The following is a 25419-nucleotide window of genomic DNA, read 5'->3' on the forward strand; positions in this document are numbered from 1 at the left end:
CACTCTGGTGCGCATTCATTTTATTCCAAACATATGCATCATTGATGCAGTTGATTAACCAACTGCTTGTTTAAGCATTTTCTTTACTTGGTTTCAGAAATTTCAGTCTTGTTACCTTCCTTTCCCAGATCCCCTTCCTTTGCCATCTTCCCATCTTTTCCCATTTTCCCTTTCCATTTTCCTTTCCTGGGGTAGAAGAATTAATGGCAGGCAGAAGTATGGAGGTGAGAAGAGGACATGTGAGGCACCTTGGCAGCACGCCTAATGGTGTCCAGGATGTGGGATGTGAAGGAGTGAGGGAGCCACATGGAAGCATAATTTCAGCTTTCTCAACCGTGCCCAAGAATGTAGGGGTGCTGCAGAAGGTGGGGGAAGGGCCCCACCTGCACAAAGAAATATTGGCAAGTGTCTCCAGATTGATTAATAGCTTCAACTTATCTCCAACCAAAACCCAGTAGGTATTTTTCTAGAAACTGTTATCCTGATTCTAAAATTTATACAGTAATTCAAAGTACCTAGAGTAGCCAAAACAACATCATGCTAGGTGAAATAAGCCAGACAGAAAGATAAATACTGTACTATCTTACTTATATGTGAAATCTAAAATAATCAAACTCATAGAAGCAGAGAGTAGACTGGCAATTACCAGAAAAGGGAGGGGGAAATGGTAAGGTGATGGTCAAAGGGCACAAAATTTCAGTTGTACAAGATAAGTAAGTTCTTGAGATTTGCTATACAGCATATTGCCTAGAGCTAACAATACTGTATTGTATACTTAAAATCTGCTAAGTAGGTAGATCTTAGGTGTTCTTAATACACACACAAAGGCACACACAAAATAATAACAATAATAGAAGTGGGAGAAAATTTTGGGAAGGTGATGGACATGTTTATGGCCTTGATAGTAGTGATGGTTTTATGGGTATATGCTTATCCCCAAACTCATCAAGTTGTATTCATTAAATATGTACAGCTTTGTACATGTCATTCATACCTCAATGAAGTGGTTTAAAAATAGAAAGAAGAAAGAAAGAAAGAAAGAGAGAGAGAGAGAGGGAGGGAGGGAGGGAGACAGGAAAGATTGATTTTGGAGTGAAACAGACTGGGGTTCAGGTCCCAGTTTTGCCACTTACTAGCCACGTGACCTTGGCCAAATCATTTAAACTCTCTGAATCTCACTTTGTTCATGTGTAAAATGAGGACACCACAGAAGGAATAATATGATGTCTGAGATGTTCTTTTTAACAATCCAGGTAGGAGTGGGCAGGGGTATGAATTAATCAAAACTGGCCATAGGTTGATAATTACTGAAGTTGGATGATGGATACACAAAGATTCATCATATCATTGTCTCTATTTTGCATGTATTTGAAATTTCTATAATACAAACCTTAGAAAAATTAATTTTAAAATATGAATGCCTCATCAGAAAAATGGATAATCAGAAGGAACTACTGATGATCCATGAAAGAAATATAAATGGCCAAACATTCTTAACTGTTTGATTTCACTAATTTTTAAATGGAAATTTACATACAAAGATAATATCTCTTAAGTGATGACCAAAAGTAAGAAAGAAGAATAAAGGTTGTGAACTGGTCTTACTTGATTTCAAGCCTACAGTAATCATGATAGCGTGGAACTGACATAAATGAAGACATAATTCAATGGAACAAAACTGAGAATCCAGAAATAGACACATATCTTTGTCAATTGTTTTCAACAAAGATGCCAAGGCAACTCAATAGTGGAAAAGAAAGATTTACCAGCAATTAGTGCTGTAAATAATTGGTTATACATTTGGGAAAAAACGAACATTGACCTTTACCTCTATACAAAAACTCACACAGGAATGTTCATATAAACTTTATTTATAATAGCCCCAGACTAAAAACAACACAAATGTCCATCGACAGAAGAATTATAGTAGGAAAATTCTAAGAATGATCCCCAATAACCCACATCCTAATATACTCTCTTCTTCTCTGATTATGAGCTGAACCTATGAATATGATTATGTTACCTTATGTGGCAAAATGGAGATTATCCAGGTGAACCAATTAATCACAAAACCCTTCAAAAGCTGAGTGTTTTCTCTGGCTGATGGCAGAAGGTGAAGTCAGTGAGACTGGAAACACAGGAAGGATTTGACACACTTGCTGGCTCTGAAGATGGAGGGGGTACAGCCTCTAGGAGCTGAGAGCCACCTCTGCTATCAGCCAGCAAGGAAACAGAGACCTCAGTCCTACAACCACATGGAACTGAATTTTGTCAACAATCTGAATGAGCTTGGAAGCAGTCTATTCCTTAGAGCCCCCTTAGAGCCCAGACTGACCAACAATTCCTTGCTTTGGCCTCCTGAGACTCTATGCAAAGAATCCAGTTTAGCCTGCCTGGAATTCTTACCTACAGATTTGTGAAATTAATAATAATAATAATAGTGTTGTTTTAAACTACTATATGGTAATTTGTTACACAACAATAGAAAACTGATACATATTTTGGTACCTGGAAGTGGGGTGTCATGATGATAAACACCTAAAATGTGACTTTGAAATTGGGCAATGGGCAGAGAGAGACTGGAAGATTTTGAGGAGCATGGTGGAAATCTTGAACAGACTGTTAGTAGAAATATGGACTTTAAAGATACTGCTGGTGAGGACCCAGAAAGAACTGAATGGAACTCAGAGGAACATGCATTTGGAAACTAGAAGAAAGGAAATCTTTGTCTTGTAGAGACAGAACACTTAGCAAAATTATATCCTGCAGCTATATAGGAGAAAGGAAAATTCAAAAGTGATGAACTTGAATACTTAGGAGATTCCAAGCCAAGGGCTGAAGGTGTTCCCTGTTTTCTTCTTGCTGCTTATAGTAAAATATAAGGGGAGATAAATTGAGGAAAGAACTGCTAAGGAATCAGGACTTGCTGATTTGGGAAATTCTCGGCCTATCCAGATGGAAAGAGATGCTAAAAGTAAGAGATTGCTTCTGAAATTAAGAACAGGCTCAGGCTGGGTATGTAACCATACAACTCTTTGCTGAAACCCTGGAAAAAAGTTTAAAAAAAGTTAAAAAAAACCCTGGAAAGATCAAAGGGTCAGAGTATTCAGCCACACAAAAGATCCTTCCAAGTGATTAAGCGTGTTCCTAACAGATTTTCTCAGTCAATCAAGAGGGCCTTGAGATAGTTTAAGAGCACTGCCCCTCAGCCAAAACACAGAGATCTTTAAAAGATTTGTAGATTTGGCTCTTGTCTGATGGGAGTGAATTCCAAACAAGATCCATAGGTTTTTGAGAATTTTATATCAGCAGACATAATACCAGTGTGGACTGAACGTGAGAGTATAAAGTGAAAAAAAAAGTCTGTCAAGTCCCCCAAATTCTACTGACAGGAGGAGGCTGATAAAATAATTCAGCTGTAAACACATGCTACCTTTTATAGAAAAGGATGACACATGCTACCTTTTATAGAAAAGGATGATTCAAACTATTAGGTATAAAATAAACTACAAGGATCTATTGTACAACATGGGGATTATAGCCAATATTTTATAATAGCCAATATTTTATAATAACTATAAATGTAACCTTTAAAAATTGTGAATCACTGTGTTGTACACCTGTAACATATAATATTACTGTACATCAACTATACTTCAACTTTTTTTAAAAAGAAAGAAAAGAATGAATCAAAAGATGAAAACAAAAGCCTAGAGAGCAGAATCAGAGCTCAGAGGATGGAGCCAAGAACCCAAAGTGCAGAGCTCGGAACCACCCATTATTGCCAGGCCTTGAAGCTTTAATCAAAGAACTCTGCCTGGAGTTTACCTGGCTGGATTTTTTAACTGCTTTGGACAAGGAAAATTGTTATTTTTTTCCATCTTCCCCTATTTTTCAACTGGAATAGCTATAACTCTTATGCTATGCCCATCCAACTGCTGTGGGAGTGTTGGAGGCAGTTGAAGGGAATTTTGCCCAGGAGCTGTACTTAATGGATTACACCAGAGCCTGTTCTAACCTGATTTAGATTTAGATGATGAGATTTGGGACTTTTAAGCCAGTAGAATTTATATGATGGAATGATACTATTTCAAACCTTAGGATAGGTTGAATGTATTTCACTTGTGGGACAGGCATGGATCGTTGTGGGCCAGAGGTTGGATCATATTAGGCAAAATTCTAAGAATGACTCCCAGTGACTTGTATAACCTCCACTTTGAGTTTGGTGGGAACCTGTGACATGATGAACTATCACTCCCATGATTATGTTACACTATATGACAAAAGGGAGATTATCCAGGTGGGTCCAATCTAATCACAAAAGCCCTTTAAAAACAGAGAATTGTCTCTAGATGGCAGCACAAGGCAAAATCAGAGAGTCAAAGGGTAAGAAGCACTCAATGTGCTACTGTGAACTTGAAGATGGAGGGAATCATGGGCAAGGACCAGAGAGCAGCCTCTAGCAGTTGATTTGACTCCTAGCCAACAGCCAGCAAAGAAACAGAACTGAATTCTGCTATCAAACTTTACGACCTTGAAAATGGATCCTTCCCAGGAGTTCCCTGGTGGTCTAGTGGTTAGGATTCAGTGCTTTCACTGCAAACCACACGGAGTGGCCAAAAGTTAAAAAAAAAAAAAAAAGAAAGAAAGAAAGAAAATGGATTTTCCTCTACAGCTTCCAGGTAAGAGCTGAGCCCGGCCAACACCTTGTTTTTGGCCTTCTGAGATCCTGAGCAGTGAACCCAGCTGAGACTGCTCAGACTTCTGAACTACAAAACTATAAGCTAATAATAGGTGTTGTTTCAAGCCATTATGATTGTGGTAATTTGTTATGGCAGCAATAGAAAACTAGTACATGAATAGGTAACACGTGGTATGTCCATACAACTGAATACAACTCAGTAATAAAAAGGAATGAATTATCGATACGCACAAAAAAATGGAAGAATCTCAAAATAATGATGCTGAGTGAAGGAAGCTAGGTAAAAATAAATAAGAGTACCTGCTGTATGATTTCATCTATGTACAATTCTAGAAAATGCACACAACTCTATGATGCAGAAAAGAGATCAGTGATTGCCTGGGGATAGGATGGGGAAGGGTGGTTAAGGAAGGTGGATTATAGGGGGCCATGAGAAAATCTTAGGAGATGATGACTGTGTTTATTATCTTGTTTCTGATGGTGGATTCACAAGTGTACACATAAGTCAAAGCTCATAAAACTGTATGTTATAAAATGTGCAATTTATATCATTACACCTCAATACAGCTGTAAAAATGTTAAAAGCAAGCCTCCTAGACAACTGTAGAAAACATTCCCAAATCACATTTTCATTCAAAAGGTAGAAAATGCAGAGAAGCAGATTTTTTTAATCCTGTTAATTTAGCCTCCAGTTAAAAAATAAATTGTGTGCACTATCTTCTATATTTCTATAAAAAGAATTTTTAAAGCTTACGATCTACAAAGAACAAAATGCTTCCTTTGTAACTCTTCTGAACTTGCACATTTTAGCTGCCTACTGTCTAGTAACATCATTACAGCCACTACCTAGAGTTAGAAAATAAACCAAAATTTAACCAGCACGTGGTTCCTGTTCTCCATTTCTCACATTGCTCAGTGATCTCGAAGTGATGTGCTTCTCTAAACTTCTGCATCACTTTCCATCTGTTCCCCAGCTTAGTGTTTACTGTATACTGTGGTTTATTAAGCTCTCATGGTTTCTTGCAGGACTCTTGTCTATTCCATTGAATTCAAAGATACCTGAAGGCCAAGAGTCCATTCATTCATTCATTAAATATTGGCAGTTCTAGATATGCTGATAAGAGAAACATAAATTAAAATTTGTCCTGGACATATACACACTAACAAACGTAGTAAGGTAGATAGCTAGGGGGAAGCAGCCGCAAGGCACAGGGATATTAGCTCGGGGCTTTGGGACAGCCTGGAGGGGTGGGATGGGGAGAGTGGGAGGGAGACGCAAGAGGGAACCACTTTCTGATTTCCTGACAAATGTGAGGAAAAACCTAGCTAGATAATCCATGTATGTGAAAAGTGGCTCTAAAAGAAAGAATAAAGGCTTTCCTTTAGGAGACAGAAAAAGGTGGATCACAAAATAAGAGGTGCTAAAAAAAATAAATAAAATAAGCGGTGCTGCCAGGAAGACTGTGAATAAAGAGAAATAAGCATATATATTGAATACCTTCTAGGTACCAGGCCCTACGCTAGGCACTTCACATATGTTATTTCACCTCATCTTCATAATAATCCTACAAGGTCCAAAGATTAGGCCTCTTAACCTCAAAAAAGGAAACAAAACAGGAAAACATAGTTTATATAATTATTCAAATTCACTCAGAAGCCAAATATCACGACTCAATATATAGATCCAGCTGATCCCAAAGCCTAGTTTTTTTCCTGACAGAGGAAGGTCCATGAGCAAAAGCAGAGTCCTAAATTCAGGTAATAGCAAATATCCAGTTAGACTAACATTTAAGGCATATATGGGAATGTTGGGAGAAGCAGCTAAAAATCAAGCTAAGTACCATATGTTTTTCCTTAAGGATATTGACCAAAAATGATTTTAACACTGCAAATGACCATTCATTTGCCTTAGTCATCCAAAGTTATCCCATTGTTATGTCGCAGTTATCTGATAATTAGTACAAAGTCTAAACAGAAAAAGTTGACGAAAAAAAATTTTTCTCATGGTCTCCACTCCTAGAGATCAATTTGTTTTTATATAGTCCCAAGAATTTGGACTGATACTGAAAAAGTCCAACAAGTTCACTCAAGTTCACAGAAGCCCTAGAAAACCTAGGTTAACTCCTAGGAATATTTAGAGGAAAATATTTAATGTAATTATCATGGTATTCTGGTATTGACTTGCTTTCAAGCTGGAGCAGACTGGTCAATAGAGCCATGAATTTGGACTTCCCTGGTGGCACAGTGGCTAGGAATCTGCCTGCCAATGCAGGGGACACGGGTTCGAGCCCTGGTCCAGGAAGATCCCACATGTCACAGAGCAACTAAGCCCGTGAGGCACAACTACTGAGCCTGTGCTCTAGAGCCCGCAAGCCACAACTACCTAGCCCGTGTGCCACAACGACTGAAGCCCACATGCCTAGAGCCTGTGCTCCGCAACAAAGAGAAGCCACCGCAATGAGAAGCCCGCGCACCGCAACGAAGAGCAGTCCCCGCTCGTGGCAACTAGAGAAAACCCGCGTGCAGAAACAAGACCCAACGCAGCCAAAAGTCAATAAAGTTTTAAAAAATAGAGCCATGAATTTAATTAAGACCCTCAGTGGAGTTTTGGGTTGTCTATACCCTGATAGCAGATAACCATGGTGCATTAAATAATTTGCACCTGTACTTATGTTACTTAATCTAACAATTTGAACAACCACCTTCAAGTCCAAGTCTGTATCTTGCAGAAGGGCTTCCTTAAAAATGTAAATTTAAAATGGCTAATCTGATTGAGGTAAATACAATTGCATGGTAAATGTGCTAACAGCTTATGTCCAAGGGTTTAGCAGGCTATCTGATTCTGAGTTGCACTCAGGATGTCAGTTCAACTAATGTCACTAAAATCTCTAACAAAAAATACTGTGTTAATAATCCAAGACTGATGATATCACATACTGAGAAAGGTATGTGTGGATGACTACATATGAACCATTCTAAATTTGCTTCAGGCCAAACAGTGGATCCTCTGATTAGCAGCTGATGAGCCTATTAAGATCTCAGGTTCATTAGCAAACATGGTACAACATAAAGTGTCTTAATTTAGGAAACAGAATAGAATTCAAGTCTTGGTTCACTTATTAGCCATGTCAGTTCACCTCTATGAACGTGTTCTCTCATTATAACTACAACTTCATAAGACTGCTTTGAGAATAAAGTGATATAACTGAAGTAAAAGAACTCTGGTAACCAGAAAACCATGCCAACAATGCTGTGGTGCTTCCCAGCATGTAGTAAGCCAATGGTACATGATATGTCAAATGAGGTAAATTGAGCAGCATCTTCAAGGAAGGGAAAGCCATTGAAGGTGATTATAATCCTCCTCTGAATCACAATCAGTACAAAATCCAAGTCTCACTGAAGCTGAAAACACAAATTCGCTAAATATATGTCTCTAGAGTACCAAGCCTGAAAAGGTAAGATTTGGGGGCCTACAGTTTTCTGGTAAGAGTGAGTTTGAGCCATAGAATTTGGATAACTAGAACAGGACAAGGTAGATAGAGCCTACAGCGAGGATAGAGCAAAGGCAGCAACTAAAGTAAGGCTCAAAGTTAAGCCTCTGATATTCACATACTCAAAGAATGAACAAACTTCAAAAATAACAATTTTATTTGGCAAAATCAGTAAATAAATTGGCAAACTTGACAGATAATCATTTCAATGTAACATTTTACTTAGTAGATAAATATTTGTAGAAAATCTATAAATAAACTCTTTTCTCAAAACTCTAAGTGAAAGGCCAAACACAATAGATTACATATTCTATGATTCCATTTATATGAAATTCTAAGAAAGCAAAACTAATGATACAAAACAAATCATTTGCCAAGGGCCAAGGGTGGGAGGATGGGATTGACTGCAAAAGGACATATCAATTTTGGGGGATGAAGGAAATGTTCTATATCATGATTGTGGTGGTAGATATATATGTATGCTTTCAAAACTCATTGAATTCGACACTGATAATTGGAGAATTTTATTATGTGAAAAGTATACCTCAAAAAAATGTTAAAGCTTATATATAATAAATCAGCATGCTTTTCAAAGAACCATTTCAGTAAAAATATTTTACTTAGTAAACAAATATTTATTTGTAGAAAATCTGGAAATAATATTTAAAAATTTTTTCACAATCATGAGCAGTAGTTACTTTCTTTTAATTTTTATTTTCTAATTTAATTTTTATTTTATATTGGGGTATAGTTGATTTACAATGTTGTATTAGTTTCAGGTGTATAGCAAAGTGGTTCAGTTATATATGTACATATACCCATTCTTTTTCAGATTCTTTTTGCATATAGATTATTACAGAACACTGAGTATAGTCCCCTGTGCTAGAGAGTAGGTCTTTGTTGATTATCTATTTTATATAAAGTAGTGTGTATCTCTTAATCCCAAATTCCTAATTTATCCATCCCCCCACCTTTCTCCTTTGGTAACCATAAATTTGTTTTTGAAAACAATGAGTCTTCCTGGTATATAAGTTCATTTGTATCATCTTTTTAGAGTCCACATATAAGTGATATCATTGTCTTTCTCTGTCCAATTTACTTCACTTAGTATGATAATCTCTAGGTCCATCCATGTTGCTGCAAATGGCATTATCTCATTCTTTTTTATGGCTGAGGAACATTGCACTGTATATACTTACCACATCTTCTTTATCCATTCCTCTGTCAATGGACATTTAGGCTGCTTCCATGTCTTGGCTATTGTAAACAGTGCTGCAATGAACACTGGAGTGCATGTATCTTTTTGAATTATGGTTTTCTCCAGATATATGCCCAGGAGTGGGATTGCTAGATCATATGGTAGTTCTATTAATTTTTTTAGTTTTTTAAGGAAACTTCCACACTGTCCTCCATAGTGGTTATACCAATTTACATTCCCACCAACAGCATAGGAGGGTTCCCCTTTCTCCACACCCTCTCCAGCATTTATTGTTTGTAGACTTTTTGATGATGGCCATTCTGACCAGTGTGAGGTGATACCTCATTGTAGCTTTTATTTGCATTTCTCTAATAATTAGCAAAGTTGGGCATCTTTTCATGTTTTTTTGGCCATCTGTATGTCTTCTTTGGAGAAATGTCTATTTAGATCTTCTGCCAATTTTTTGATTGGGTTGTTTTTGTTTTTTTGATATTGAGCTGCATGAGCTATTTGTATATTCTGGAGATTAATCCCTTGTTGGTCACTTCGTTTGCAAATATATTCTCCCTTTCTGTGGGTTGTCTTTTCATTTTGTTTATGATTTCCTTTGCTGTGAAAAAGCTTTTAAGTTTAATTAGGCCCCATTTGTGTATTTTTGTTTTTATTTTCATTACTCTAGGAGGTGGATACAAAAAGATATTTCTATAATTTATGTCAGAGTGTTCCACCTATGTTTTCCTCTAAGAATTTTATAGTATCTGGTCTTACATTTAGGCCTTTAATCCATTTTATTTTCGTGTATAGTGTTAGAGAATGTTCTAATTTCATTCTTTTACATGTAGCTGTTTTCCCAGCACCAGTTATTGAAGAGACTGTCTTTTCTCCATTGTATATTCTTTCCATCTTCATCATAGATCAATTGACCATAGGTGCATGGGTTTATTTCTAGGCATTCTATCTTGTTCCATTAATCTATATTTCTGTTTTTGTGCCAGCACCATACTGTTTTGATTACTGCAGCTTTGTAGTATAGTTTGAAGTCAGGGAGCCTGGTTCCTCCAGCCCCATTTTTCTTTCTCAGAATTACTTTGGCTATTAGGGGTCTTTTGTGTTTCCATACAAATTTAAAAATTTTTGTTCTAGTTCCATGAAAAATTCCATTGGTAATTTGATAAGGATTGCAATGAATCTGTAGTTGCCTTGGGTAGTATAGCCATTTTGACAATACTGATTTTTCCGATCCAAGAACACAGTATATCTTTCCATCTGTTTGTATCATATTCCATTTCTTTCATCAGCATCTTACAGTTTTCAGAGTACAGGCCTTTTGTCTCCTAGGTATTTTATTATTTTGATGCAATGGCAAATGGGATTGTTTCCTTAATTTCTCTTTCCAATCTTTCATTGTTAGTGTATAGAGATGCAACAGATTTCTGTGTATTAATTTTGTATCCTGCAACCTTACCAAATTCATTGAGGAACTCTAGTAGTTTTCTGGTAGCATCTTTAGGATTTTCTGTAAACAGTGACAGTTTCACTTCTTTTCCAATTTGGATTTCTTTGGTTTTTTGGGTTTTTTTCTTCTCTAATTGCCATGGCTAGGACTTCCAAAACTATGTTGAATACAAGTGGTGAGAGTGAACATCCTTGTCTTGTTCCTGATCTTACAGGAAATTCTGTCAGCCTGATCTCACTGATCTTAGAGGAAATGCGGCCAGCTTATCACCACTAAGGATGATGTTAGCTGTGGGTTTGTCATATACGGCCTGTATTATGTTGAGGTAGGTTCCCTCTATGCCCATTTTCTGGAGAGTTTTTATCATAAACGGGTGTTGAATTTTGTTGAAAGCTTTTTCTGCATCTATTGTGAGATGATCACATGGTTTTTATTCTGCAGTTTGTTGATGTGGTGTACCACACTAATTGATTTGAGGATATTGAAAAATCCTTGCGTCCCTAGGATAAATCCCACTTGACCATGGTGTATGAACCCTTTAACGTATTGTTGGATTAGGTATGCCAGTATTTTGTTGAGGATTTTTGTATTTATGTTCATCAATGATATTGACCTGTAATTTTCTCTTTTTTTGTACTATCTTTGTCTTGTTTTGGTATCAGGGTGATGGTGGCCTCACAGAATGAGTTTGGGAGTTTTCCTGCCTCTGTAATTTTTTGGAATAGTTTCAGAAGGATAAGTGTTAACTCTTTTCTAAGTGTTTGACAGAATTCACCTGTGATAGATAGAATTCATCTGGTCCTGCACTTTTGTTTGTCGGACGTTTTTTAATCACAGTTTCAATTTCAGTACTTGTGATTGGTCTGTTCATATTGGTCTGTGATTGGTCTGTTCTTCATGGTTTAGTCTTGAAAGATTGTACCTTTCTAAGAATTTGGGCATTTCTTCCAGGTTGTCCATTTCATTGGCATATAGTTGCTTGTAGTACTCTCTTATGATTCCTTTGTATTTCTGTGGTGTCAGCTGTAACTTCACCTTTTTCACTTCTAATTTTATTGATTTGAGCCCTTTCCCTTTTTTCTTGATGAATCTAAAGGTTTATCAATTTTGTTTATCCTTTCAAAGAACAAGATTTTAGTTTCACTTATCTTTTCTATTGTTTTGTTTCTCTCTATTTATTTCTGCTCTGATCTTTATGATTTCTTTCCTTCTACTAACTTTGGGTTTTGTTTGTTCTTTTCTCTCTAGTTGCTTTAGGCGTAAGGTTATGTTGTTTAGTTGAGATTTTTCGTTTCCTGAGGTAAGATTGTATTGGCATAAACTTCCCTCTTAGAATTGCTTTTGCTGTATCCCAAGGGTTTTGTATTATCATGTTTTTGTTTTCATTTGTCTCTAAGTATTTTTTTATTTCCTCTTTCTTAGGTGATCCATTGGTTGTTTAGTAACATTGTTCAACCTCCACGTTTGTGGGTTTTTTTTTTCAAATATTTACTTATTTATTTATTTTTGGCTTTGTTGGGTCTTCATTGCTTCATGCAGGCTTTCTCTAGTTGCAGTGAGCAGGGGCTACTCTTCGTTGCAGTGCACAGGCTTCTCATTGTGGTGGCTTCTCTTGTTGCGGAGCACTGGCTCTAGGTGATCAGGCTTCAGTAGTTGTGGCACACAGACTCAGTAGTTGTGGCTCATGAGCTCTAGAATGCAGGCTTAGTAGTTGTGGCACATGGGCTTAGTTGCTCCACAGCATGTGGGATCTTCCCGGACCAGGGCTTGAACCCATGTCCTCTGCATTGGCAGGTAGATTCTTAACCACTGCACCACCAGGGAAGTCCCATGTCTGTGTTTTTTACAGTTTTTTCCTTGTACTTGATTTCTAATCTCATAGCAGTGTGGTTGGAAAGGATGCTTGATATGATTTCAATTTTCTTAAATTTACCAAGGTTTGCTTTGTGGCCCAGCATGTGACCTATCCAGGAGAATGTTCCATGTGCACTTGAGAAGAATGTGTATTCTGCTGCTTTTGGATGGAATGTTCTATAAATATCAATTAAATCCAAGCAGTGTTTACTTTCTGACATTATTAAGAATTTATTTTTCTTCTAGAAAAACAAGCAAAACTAAAAAGTAATTGAAAAGTGACCCTGAATGAAATTTAAAACGCTCCAAAAAATGTTTCATGAACTCAGTACAATGATGCAGTACTTAGCAGGTCTTTGAATACATTTTCCAGAATGTAGCAGTATACTAGATGTTCTAAATTCAGGTTGTACAGGGGTCAGGAAGACAATATAAGTGAGTGGCATGGGACAAGGGTTACTGTGGTAAACTGGAGAGTACATGGCCCTTCCCAAATAAGCTGCCACCACTGGGTCCCACAGACTGATGCCAGGAAAGAACACAGGCTGCAGTGTAGCCAGAGTTTCTGACATTTAAAGCAAGGCAGAAATATGGACTTATTATGTGAAATTTCCTGATTTTTTAGAATGATGGCTCCAATTTTTTTTACAACACCATATGGGCCAAACAAAACACACCCATATATAGAATTGTGACTTCAGGTCCATAGTGCATGCTTTCTGAACTTTTTCAGTAACAAAGTCTTGCCATCATTCTAACTGCTTACCTCTTTATTTGTAGAGCCCAGAATAATGTGAAATACTAGTGCAACTGAAGTAAAATTCATCTCAAAATTATATGACAGCTAGTCACTTTTAATCATTTTGCTGAAAAACCAAGTCCTGTTTACATCTCTAAGCATACTGGTTGGTAATAAAAGGAAAAATCTATTAGAATGAACAGAGAAGGAGTGAGGAAAAACTGAAGAAAAACACAATTTTAAGAACATAGTCAACTTTTAGACTCCAGAGCAACAAAATAATCCACATGTTGAAATTTGAGAACTTCATTGCCCCAACTAGTCCAACCTGGCTGTAAATTTCGAGCAAACAATTCCAAACATTCCCCCTCTGGCTTGATATAGTCTTTTAGAACCTCTGTCCAGAAAAAAAAAAGAGAAAATAACACGAAAATTATTATTAAGGAAGGAATCAATTTCCTTTAGCAGTAAAGAGTAGAAAAGCAGGGATGTTTCCTTAAAAAAAAAAAAAAAAAGGCAAGTTAATTTCAAGGATTTCATCACAGGCTTTACTATTTATAGTTAGAAAGTCATTTGAAATAAACACCCTTGAGATTGGGAACAATACCATCAGCACTTTCAATAGTCCTGATTTATCAGTTTTCATTTGTAGATAAGAAATGAGGATTTTAACACCCACATGGGTAACTTTTCAGTCTTCCAACAATGCTGACATAGCTCCTGAGTACTAACTTAATTTATTTTTTAATAAATGTAATCCATGCATGAAAAGAAGTCTATAGGAACAATACAAAGACAACCCACTTTAAAAACTAAGATAAAACATAAGTCTCTGCAAAAACATACTTTAGTGTAAGAGTTGGAAACACAGAGAAATATTCAGAACATATATCTAACAAATAACTCTACCTCCTCAGCTATAACTTGGTAGTACTGAGAACACTCCTTCACTTCCAAATTACAGATCTTTCTTTACCTAAACTTTCACCATATTATTTCCACAGTTAAGTATTCCTTATTCAATGTATTCATAACTACTGAAAATTATATTTTGTTAGGAAAATGGCATCTCATCTATACCTTGGCTAAACAGCTGTGATCTACACTAACAGAAAAAAAGAGAATACCGTAGAAGCTTTTTTTTAAAGCACATGCTCATTTGAATAACAAATATTTAAATCAATTTAACCTTTATCACAGTGCTGGTTAGCTATATTTTTTTGATATATGTATATTCTATGACAGGAACCGAGTATGAAAATAACGATTCAGGGATGAAAAGTCACTGGAACTGGCAAAATATAGTTCTTAATTGCTATATAAGACTGAGCTTGGAAGAAACCCATCAAATTCCCTTTAGCAATGATAAGGATTCCTTAGAAATACTTGATATAGGTTAGATGTGAAAGATAATATATTTAAAAATGTATATTTCATGTTCTTCAGATGATCTCACAGTAAAATAATTGTTCATTTGTCTGAAAGCACTGGTCCTGATTATCAAAAATCAAAGAGTTTAAAGTATTCATTGTCTATAACTCACCAAACTCAAATCTGGGCTTTGATAGCTTCTAGGTGATGCTTACATGAGACTTCTAGTCCTTTCATAAGTATATAATTAAATGCTATTAAACTTGAGTGAGAAAAATTTCCCCAGAGTCTTAGAACAATAAACCTTTATATCACTTTTCCATTTTTGCCCCATGAATTCAATGCCTTACTGGCCTCAATTCACTTTTAATGTGGTCTAAGGTTATACTGAAGGCAAGGTTTTGTTTTCTTCTTTCTGCTTGTTCAGTTCTTTGGTACAAAGATGTTAGCAACTCTATTTTGGAATTTTAAACTGGAGTCTAAACTGGAATCAGCCAGTCAATAATGTTTACTATTTCTGAGGGACTTCCCTGGTGGTCCTGTGGGTAAGACTCTGTGCTCCCAATGCAGGGAGACCAGGTTTGATCCCTGGTCGGGGAACGAGATCCTGCATGCATGCCGCAACTAAGAAGCCTGCATGCCACAACTAAGACCAGGCACAGCCTAGATAAATAAATAAATAAAATTTTTTTTAATGTTTACTATTTCTGAGCACCCATTATAAGTGCTATGGGACTTAACAAAAGAAATAGATATCCATGTCTTCTAAGAGTTCACTAGCTAATAGAAAAAGATGGCCAGGTACTTGGAGTGGAAAAATACATAAAACCTAAACCCATTTATCACCTTCTACTTTATCAATGGAACACATTTCTGCATGGCTTTTTTCCTTTCTAGCTGAGAAACACAGAAAATCAAGGAGTAATGTTTTTGTACTGTTAACCACATATGTTTAATTTCAAAACAAAGCAAAAGAAATAGAGGCAAATTAATGGTAATATTTTATTCTTACTAATTTTAAATATCAATTTAAAAGAAAATGCAAGATCTTAAAATTTCTCATCACAGGAAAAAAATTTTGTAACCATGTATAGGCTTATTGTGATCAGTGAATATGTATATATATCTTGAATCACTATGTTGTACACCTGAAACTAATACAATGTTATATGTCAATTATCTCAATTTTAAAAAAGCAAATTCAAATGTATAAATTTAAATGTGAGTATGACAATATATATAAATAATTACATAACATCTGGCATTAGTAAAACATACTTGTAACTAATGGAGAGGAAGTAATTCATACATAGCCCGTCATTCCCCTTCTGCTTGGGAGCAAAGGGCATGGCTGGGGGAAAAGCGGCTCAAATGTCAGGGCATAAAATCTCATCAAACTATATTTAACTGTTCAGATATAAATTGTTGCGAGTAAAGTAGTAAAAAGGAGTAGAAATTCCTCTAAGGTACAATATGAAAAACAAAAATTTCATTCAAATACTTTTATTTCATGATTTTCCTACCTTAAATCTTTAAACTTAAAATATTATACATTTATGTTAGGTTATAAGCCATAGCTATTGTTGGCTTATGTTTCAGTCTATAGGAAGAAATTTCAAAACTTAAAAAGAGTAAATGTCTCATTTTGAAACAGAATATGCTTCCAATTTGGTGTTTTTTACATTTTGCAGTAGAAATAACTAATTAAAACATGTTAAAAGAAAAAAAATTGGTGTTTCTAAAAGCAAAAGAGAGAACATTTCATTTTGTGAATTGGCATAAAGCAGTTTAAGAACATTTACATGTAAAAGTTCTAAGCATTATATAGAGAACATGTATTATCCCAAATCCTAGGGTTATGATTCAGAGTAAAATACTATTTTATTTATTTTTATTTATTTTTAACATCTTTATTGGAGTATAATTGCTTTACAATGTTGTGTTAGTTTCTGCTGTATCACAAAGTGAATTAGCTACATATATACATATATCCCAATATCCCCTCCCTCTTGCACCTCCCTCCCACCCTCCCTATCCCACCCCTCTAGGTGGACACAAAGCACTGAGCTGATCTCTCTGTGCTATGCAGCTGCTTCCCACTAGCTATCTACCTTACATTTGGTAGTGTATATATGTCCATGCCACTCTCTCACTTCAGAGTAAAATATACTGCAGAAATCTGCAAGTTGCTTTCTGATGGCTTTGTGTGGCTCTGTATCCAAAATACAGGCACTTGCTATCCAGTAACATGAACTCAAAAATAAAGGATTATAAATACTTCTTGTCTACCAGTACTTAACCAAAACATAAGAATAACATATATTGAGTCACACAAGATTTCCCCCCCCCAAAATCTAACTTTTCTTTTTAAATATTCTCAATGCTAAAAATGTGTTTGTGCTGCGCTCTACTGGGAACACAGCAGAACTGCACTACATAACTACAGGCCATAATATGTACTAATTTTTATTAGTATTAAGAAAAGACTAATTTTACTCACTATGTTATAAAACCTTATATTTTGTTTCTTTTTTGTTTGTTTGTTTTGCGGTACACGGGCCTCTCTGTTGTGGCCTCTCCCGTTTCAGAGCACAGGCTCCAGACGCGCAAGCTCAGGGGCCATGGCTCACGGGCCCAGCCGCTCCGCGGCATGTGGGATCCTCCCGGACCGGGGCACGAACCCGCATCCCCTGCACCGGCAGGCGGACTCTCAACCACTGCGCCACCAGGGAAGCCCTAAAACCTTATATCTTAAGACTACTCTTTAAACATAATCTATGTAAAATGAATTAAGAAATAGTTTATCATTTGGGAATGAAAGGTTTTTTGGGTCTGGCGCTTGGATTTTTAAAAGTAAAAAAATAAGCCCTAAGACAAACCCTAAATTAAGCTTTGGTACTCACCAAATGATAAAGAAAATTCAAATGAGAAGAATACAAATTAGATTTCCTCCAATGAGTATAACTGGTGGCAAACATAATTTTTTTCTCAAAGAACAGTACAGCTACACTTGTCAGTTAAGTCAAATGTTTACTGCATTAAAGAATCTATAACAGTCCAAAGTTTACAGGCAATTATTCACTAAGAATCCCTCTAAGTCAAAGAATGGATCAACAGGTAGACATCTGAACATTTCTCAAATGAATTAACACTAAAGACTCTCAGTATAAACAATTTAAGATAATAGAAATCTTAAATGCTACCAATAAGCATTCTCTTGGGAATTTGAATTCACCTTTCTATGTATCCTAGCTCATGAACTATCCCATATTCTGCAAAATCAGGTGATAAGCTGATAGCCTATAGTCTTCCTGAGTGGCAGCGTGAAAGTTTTGATTTAAGCCAGGACCACCAAATTAATAAAATATATATTTCTAAAGAAAAAATTTTAACAGTAAACTTTGAATGTCAAATTCAGTATCTCTCATATTCCTATTCCTATTACATTCCTATTTTTTTATTCTTTCACTTGAAAAATTTAGCATTTGCTGATCTTCTACTATATGCTACAGAATTTCAAATATAAACAATCCTCACAACTCTGAAAGATTAAATATCATTATTCCCCCTTCAAATGTCGACTTTCAGGTGGAAAATTATTAGAGTAACTTGCTCAAGTAGCAGAACCAGGATTCAAACTCATGTTAGTCAATCTGAAAAGCTAAAGCTTTCCACTATTCCTTGCTGCTTAGCTTCATTAAATGATAGACATTATACTATAGCATTAAGACTAGTAAGAATTGCAGGCTGCAGCAATTACCTTTCCAATGGTTCAGAAAAGCAACACGAACTCAACATAAAACTGAGAGTGTCTACCAACTATCAAGGGAATTCTTGATAGTTGACCATCTCTCTGCTTTCTGCGCTCTTGGCTTTAGAGCCAGCAAGGGATAGAACCCTGAGAGTACAATAAAGCACCTAGCAGAACTAGTCCTCACATGCACCATCAGTCTTCATTCTGCTGAGGGCAGTGATGGGATAACAACCCAGTTAGTAAGGGGAACCTAAAAAGTGGCGAAGAGGAAAGGCTGAGGTAATGTAGGACTAATCTGCATGGGTGCACTGGGTGGTCACGCTGCTCCGTCTCCACTTCAACAGTGTTTTAACATAACAGACCCTTTTTCCAACCACCAACCACCCTCCAGAACCTTTTCCAGTTGCGACCTCCGGGACCAAACAACACCACTTTTGCGGTCAGCTCCTTAGTGCCACCCACGATGACCTCCCAGATTCGTGAGAATTATTCCACCCAAGTGGAGGGTGCGGTCACCCACCTGGTGGACCTGCATCTGCGGGCCTGCTACACCTACCTCTCTCAGGGCTTCTGCTCCGAGCGCCACAGCGCGGCTCTGGAGGGCCAGGGCCCTGCCTCCTTCAGCGGGTTGGCCCAGCACCTCTCCAAGATGCAAAACCAGTGTGGCAGCAGCGCCCTCTTCCGGGACATGCCGAAGCCCCCACAAGATGAGCGGGGCAAAGCCCTGGACGCCACAGAAGCTGCCATGGGCTCAGAGAAGAACCTGAACCAGGCCCTTTTGGGTTTGCATGCCCTGGGTTCTTCCCACACAGACCATCTCTGTGCCTTCCTGGGGAGCCACCTCCTGGATAAGGAGGTGAGACTTAAGAAGATGGATGACCACCTGACCAACCTCCGCAGGCTGGCCAGCCCCCAGCCAGGGCTAGGCGAGTACTTAGGACCAGTAGCCTTCGAGCCCAGTGGCCCTTGAGGGCCCGATTCCACCTCCTGGTCTCAGGGTCTCTGCATGAGCCTCTCCCTGCTGCCACTAGGCAGCTATGTAACCGCCTGGAGCCCTCTCCCAAGCTACTGACCAATTGGAAACAATAAAGCTTTCTGTAGCAAAAAAAAATCTATTCTCTATTCCATAAATTCTGCTATATGATTTTAGAATATTAATTAAAATAACATATATCTGATTTAATTTCCAAATTTCTAGACTATTCAAATACTATCAATACATTCAACCCTTTTGTCAATTTCACATAAGTCATAACTATTTTATAAAAACATACCAGCAAGAGGTGGCTTATGTGAGTGAAGCGTACAGGGCACACTGACAATTAACTTGTGATCTGGAATGGGGAGCTCTTTTACACCTGCATTCCTATTAAAACAGAACAAAAACGTAAATTATATTTTAGAGGACAATTTTTTACATATAAGCCACAGTTGCCTTGATTTTTTTTCAACTTTCCAATAGTATCTGAATTTATAATAAATTTAAGAATAGAAATAATGAAAATCAACAACCTAAGTATTAAGAAATTTCAGATAGTTTCCTTTTCTACAATAATGACTCTTACACATTAGATAAAGCAAAAGATAATATAAAATTTCATGTGCCGTACCATTCACACTTATCTCAGCCATTTTCAGATTTTCAAAAATGTAAAAATTAACAAAAACTAATGATCACTGTATTAATAACTTTTAAAAGCCTTAAAATCACTACATTTATACAATTTTGAAAAATCACCTTTCCTACCTTAATGGTAAAGCAGCTTTTTCTCGAACTCTTCCCAGTATAAGACCTTCGTAAGGCTTTTTGTGCGGAGAATCTAATGGGAACACAAACTCTCCTGAACTGGTGATCTGATAAAAAGGAGTCAAAAACAAAAACAACCCATACATCTGTAAATATCCAGGAAAAGGACTGGGTTTTTTTTCCTACCACTATACAATTTTCACCAAAGAAAAAGAAGTATTAAACCTCAAGGCTACCGCAGTCCAATAAAAATATAATGTGGGCCACAAGTTTAAGCCACACATGTAATTTAGATTTTCTAGTACCAACATTTAAAAAAGCAAAAAGAATGAGGCAAAATTAATTTTAATTGTATTTTAAGTTTTAAATAATTTTTAATTATTTTTAATTTAACCTATCTAAAATATTACCATTTCAATATGTAATCAATTCAAAAAATTATGAGGTATGTTATATTCTTTCTTTCATACTAAGTCTTTTAAATCCAAAACACTTATATTTTACATTTAGCACCACGTCTCAATTTGGACTAGCCACATTTCAAGTGCTGAAGAGCTACATACTGCTAGTGACTACCATAATGGACAAGGCAGCTATGAAGGACTAAAAAATTTTAAGTATCATTTTATCATCTTGCACACAAAAACCTCTATTTTTCATTAAAATTTATTATTGGAAACCATGCCATCATTAATTCATTTATTTGTTCAAATAACATTTACCTATTACTGGCAATGTGACTAAGTCAATTACAATATTTTCCTTTACTTATAGGAAACAATGGCATTAAATACTGTCAGAGCTAAAATTAATAATGAAAGAAGCTCAGGGATTGATGAGATAGACAATACGTGGTCCAATTTCTTGGCATTATAAATCCAGAAATTCAATCTTATCATTTCATCCTGGAGTGATCAGACTCCCAAAGACTCACTTTAGCTAATCAAACTCAAAACACAATTTATAATAACAATATCAAATCATTAATTAAGCATGGAAGAAAATATTTTCACTATCAGAATATTCATATCTATTCTCTGTGGAACCCTTTACCCTATATCGAGGTATCTAAAAAACCAAGTCCTTTTATCACCTCTAGGGCCCACGAGAAACAGCATCTATTCCACACAGCACTGTATAAACACTGGCAAATTCTTATTCTTTGGATATCCTTTATACTCAATGCAGATTACTCCTTCTGATATAACAATATGTTCAATTACCTAATAAGTATTTCATAAAACATATTTTTGTTTTAAGCTATAGTCATATCATACCATCTCATAGAACTGATTACTACCAGAAATGAACAGTCTTAGTTTTCACGTATTAGCATTTTACTGGTTTTGATTTCAGAAGGTAACCTTTTCGTGACTTTGGCCTCAGTCTCTGATTATAAAAGAACTGCCATAATAGACAGAGTGGAATGGAGTTTTATATTCCTGTTATGGTCCTACAGCAAATCAACCAAAGCTAAGCCCAAAGCACAACTGTAAAAGCAAAGACACAACTTAAGTGTTTGTTTGCCAAGTCTCACAAAATAGGTGCAAATAAATAATGTACACAGCTTTTAGAAGATATTCCAGTACACTACAAAGTACACAAAGCACATAAAAATAGAACCTGTGTCTAAAATGAATATACAGTTATATAAATATTATATAAATGTTAAAACATTCAACCCATAATAACCTGGTTTACCTTTTTAAAATTTAGGAGGGGTTTTCTGGAATTCACCTGGTAGACAATGTATCTTTAAAAGGATGTCCAATGAACTCTGAACTGATGCCTTATATTTTTGTATTTTTTGGTATTTTTATACCAAGCAAAGATATTAAAGATCATTCAACCAATCCAAGAGTTGGAATCATTTCTTTCAAAAACAGGCACTGAGGAACTAAGTTAAGGTTTAAAGTATAAAAGGTCCTTGCTTCTAGCATTTTCCCAACTCTTCCACAGATTTCTTTGCTATCTCCCTCTCATCCCCAGAAACATAAGAAAAAAAGAAAGAAGGAAGGAAGGAAGGAAGAGAGGGAGGGAGGGAGGGAGGGAGGGAGGGAGGAAGGAAGGGAGGAAGGGAGGAAGGAGAAGAAAAAAGAAAGAAAGACAGAAGTCACAAAGGGCAGCTGAAATTTTGGATGAGTAAAGAGGAAGAAGATGAACAGTAAAACAATTTCTATGTTTAGTGATGGACAAATTCCCCAAAGTTTTTGTTTGTTGTTTCTTAAACTACAGACATCAGAGCTTTTTAAAATGTCATCCTGATATCTCCGAGTGATTTCTGAAGGCCAGCAGTTTGGGATTCTACTACAAAAATATACAGAACAAATAGGTAAAAAGTCTTGAGAATAAGAAGACAAAGGTATTTAGTAGCAAAGTAAACATTTTAATTAGACCATGTTGAAGGAGTAGAGCAGTGACATGTTAAGCATTAAAAAGTAGATGCTACCTTTATGTGACTTGTATGTCACACCTTATTAACAAATAAAGTTAACAAATACATTAACTTCTAAACTTACTTTTACCCAGTGCCATTCAGCAACTATCTCCACAGACCAAGAAGGGTAAAGCTCTTCCTTAACAAAACGTAGGTGCTTCTGTCTATTCGTCACCCAAGTAACAACAAGACAGTTTGGAGCAGCCAGCTTAGGGATAGGTATCTGCTTTATTTGCAGTGGTGATAAATAACTATATCTAAAAATAAACAGAAAAAAATATTAGCAAAATTTGCTGCGAAAAAGAAAAATAAGCAGGGAGAAGACCTGTATAACATTGACTCCACAAAGCTCCTATATTTATTTGTGCAACTAAATATGAAGCCACACTGACACCCAGTGGACACATTATTACACGCAAGTCAGAAATAATATTTTTAGTTTTTACTAATTTAAAATGATGAAGCCATACTTCTTTATCATTTCTAAATGTATTACATTTCAGTAATTTTACTAATATTTTCTATACGCTTTTCTAACATTCAAAATTAAGCAAATATTATGGTTTGATAATCTGTACATTACAAAGGGACCCCATTAACAGTCTTGAAACTACTATCTCAATATCCCACGAACATCTTCAGTCTATCATCTTGTTTCTTTCATCCTTCCCAATCAGTTCTACTGGGCTCTCTGAAACTCTCATGCTTTCATTACAAAAAAAAATTCTACAGTCTTGCACCTCCTGGTCATTAGTAGTATGAAGTCTAGTTTCTCTTGCTAAAACACTACTTGCTCTACAATACCCCATCAAACCAATGTGGCCCTTTCTCCAGCACCCAACACACACAACAGAAAGAGGAGAGGTCAGTATTCTCCTAGCTCCCCTATTGCCAGTTCCAGGCTATCAGCCATCTACCTTTGTGTAAAATCCCCTTCTCTTTGAGAAGTACGCTATCTAGCCTCCAATGTTCCTTATCGAACCTATTACATCCTCACTCTCCATATTCAATGAGGATTTAAGTTCTGAGATCCTTCTACCTCACCAACATAAATCTTGCCAGTATCCTGGGCAATTTCAAAGCACAGGCTAAATAATGTACACACTCACCTATTCTTCCCCTAAATAAATACAATTGCATTCACCCCACTTCAATAATTCCGAGTGGCCAAAACCTGGACGTTGGCATCACTCAAACTTGCTCCATTTCTGAAACCATATACACTGATCTCTGGCCATTACTTTTTTTTTTTTTTTTTACATCTTTATTGGAGTATAATTGCTTTACAATGTTGTGTTAGTTTCTGCTGTACAACAAAGTGAATCAGCTATAAGTATACATATATCACCATATCCCCTCCCTCTTGAGCCTCCCTCCCATCCTCCGTATCCCACCCCTCTAGGTGGTCACAAAGCACTGAGCTGATCTCCCTGTGCTATGTGGCTGCTTCCCACTAGCTATCTATTTTACATTTGGTAGCGTATGTGTATGTCAATGCTACTCTCTCACTTCGTCCCAGCTTCCCCTTCCCCCCACCGTGTCCTCAAGCCCATTCTCTATGCTGTGTCTTTATTCATGCCCTGCCACTAGGTTCACCAGTACCGTTTTTCTAGATTCCATATACATGCATTAGCATACAGTATTTGTTTTTCTCTTTCTGACTTACTTCACTCCGTATGACAGACTCTAGGTCCATCCACCTCATTACAAATAACTCAATTGTGTTCCTTTTTATGACTGAGTAATATTCCATTGTATATATGTACTACATCTTCTTTATCCATTCATCTGTTGATGGACACTTAGGTTGCTTCCATGACCTGGCTATTGTAAATAGTGCTGCAATGAACACTGTGGTACATGTATCTTTTTGAATTAAGGTTTTCTCAGGGTATATGCCCAGCAGTGAGATTGCTGGGTCATATGGCAGTTCTATTTTTAGTTTTTTAAGGAACCTCCATACTGTTCTCCATAGTGGCTGTATCAATTTACATTCCCACCAACAGTGCAGGAAGGTTCCCTTTTCTCCACTCCCTCTCCAGCATTTATTGTTTCTAGATTTTCTGATGATTGGCCATTACCTCTTCTCTGTCACCAATTCTTTGACTTTATCAAAGCATTCAGTCAGTGCCCCATTCCTCCACTTTACTGAGTCTATCAGTTTCTTCCTGCCCACACTTTCTCCTCTTCCTCACATACTACCAACCACCAATCACTCCTCTGCCTTCTCACTACACCCCTAACTCCAATCTCCCCTTTACTCTTTCACCCCATAACTCCTGCAAACCTCCAATCTTAAATTCAATTCAATTTCAACACAATTCAATTCAACTTCTTCATATGGAAAAAATCAGGTGGAGAAAAATGCTAAACTGAAGAATTGGCTCAATTAAGTCCATTCTTAGGTTCTCAAAACTACTCATCAATTCTTTTACTTATCCTTGGTCAACTACTACAAACCTTCATCTCTTTTCAAGTCTCGCCCAAACTCACTCTTTGTAGATGAAATTAACGCATATATTAAAAAAAAAAAAAGCCATCGGACTGCTTCAACTACCTAACCCTCTCCCGCCTGGTTATACGCTTTCACTTACCCATTGCTATACATTTCCTCTTAAAGGATAGCATGGCTTCATATATTTAAAGCTTATCCCTCCAGCTGTGTTCTCT

The 25419-nt window shown here is 36.6% G+C and overlaps 1 protein-coding gene across 3 annotated transcripts in view; it reads right to left on the reverse strand.

Annotated features, from left to right (window-relative positions):
• Nucleotides 1-12847: 12847 nt before the first annotated feature.
• Nucleotides 12848-25419, reverse strand: part of METTL4 (methyltransferase 4, N6-adenosine) — a 28402-nt gene continuing 15830 nt past the window's right edge. For 2 of the 3 annotated variants that reach the window (XM_024758951.1, XM_024758952.1), the window contains exons 6-9: nucleotides 22832-23006; nucleotides 20313-20419; nucleotides 19840-19931; nucleotides 12848-13837 (exon numbers count right to left, since the gene is read on the reverse strand). In XM_024758951.1, coding sequence (XP_024614719.1) covers nucleotides 13692-13837; nucleotides 19840-19931; nucleotides 20313-20419; nucleotides 22832-23006 — 520 coding nt within the window. In that variant the 3' untranslated portion in view covers nucleotides 12848-13691. Of the gene's footprint in view, nucleotides 13936-19839; nucleotides 19932-20312; nucleotides 20420-22831; nucleotides 23007-25419 lie in introns of all 3 variants that reach the window. The other variant, XM_024758953.1, reaches the window with a different exon arrangement.

The sequence above is a fragment of the Neophocaena asiaeorientalis genome, unplaced genomic scaffold, assembly GCF_003031525.2.
Source record: "Neophocaena asiaeorientalis asiaeorientalis breed wild unplaced genomic scaffold, Neophocaena_asiaeorientalis_V1.1 scaffold669, whole genome shotgun sequence".
Taxonomy (NCBI): Eukaryota; Metazoa; Chordata; class Mammalia; order Artiodactyla; family Phocoenidae; genus Neophocaena; species Neophocaena asiaeorientalis.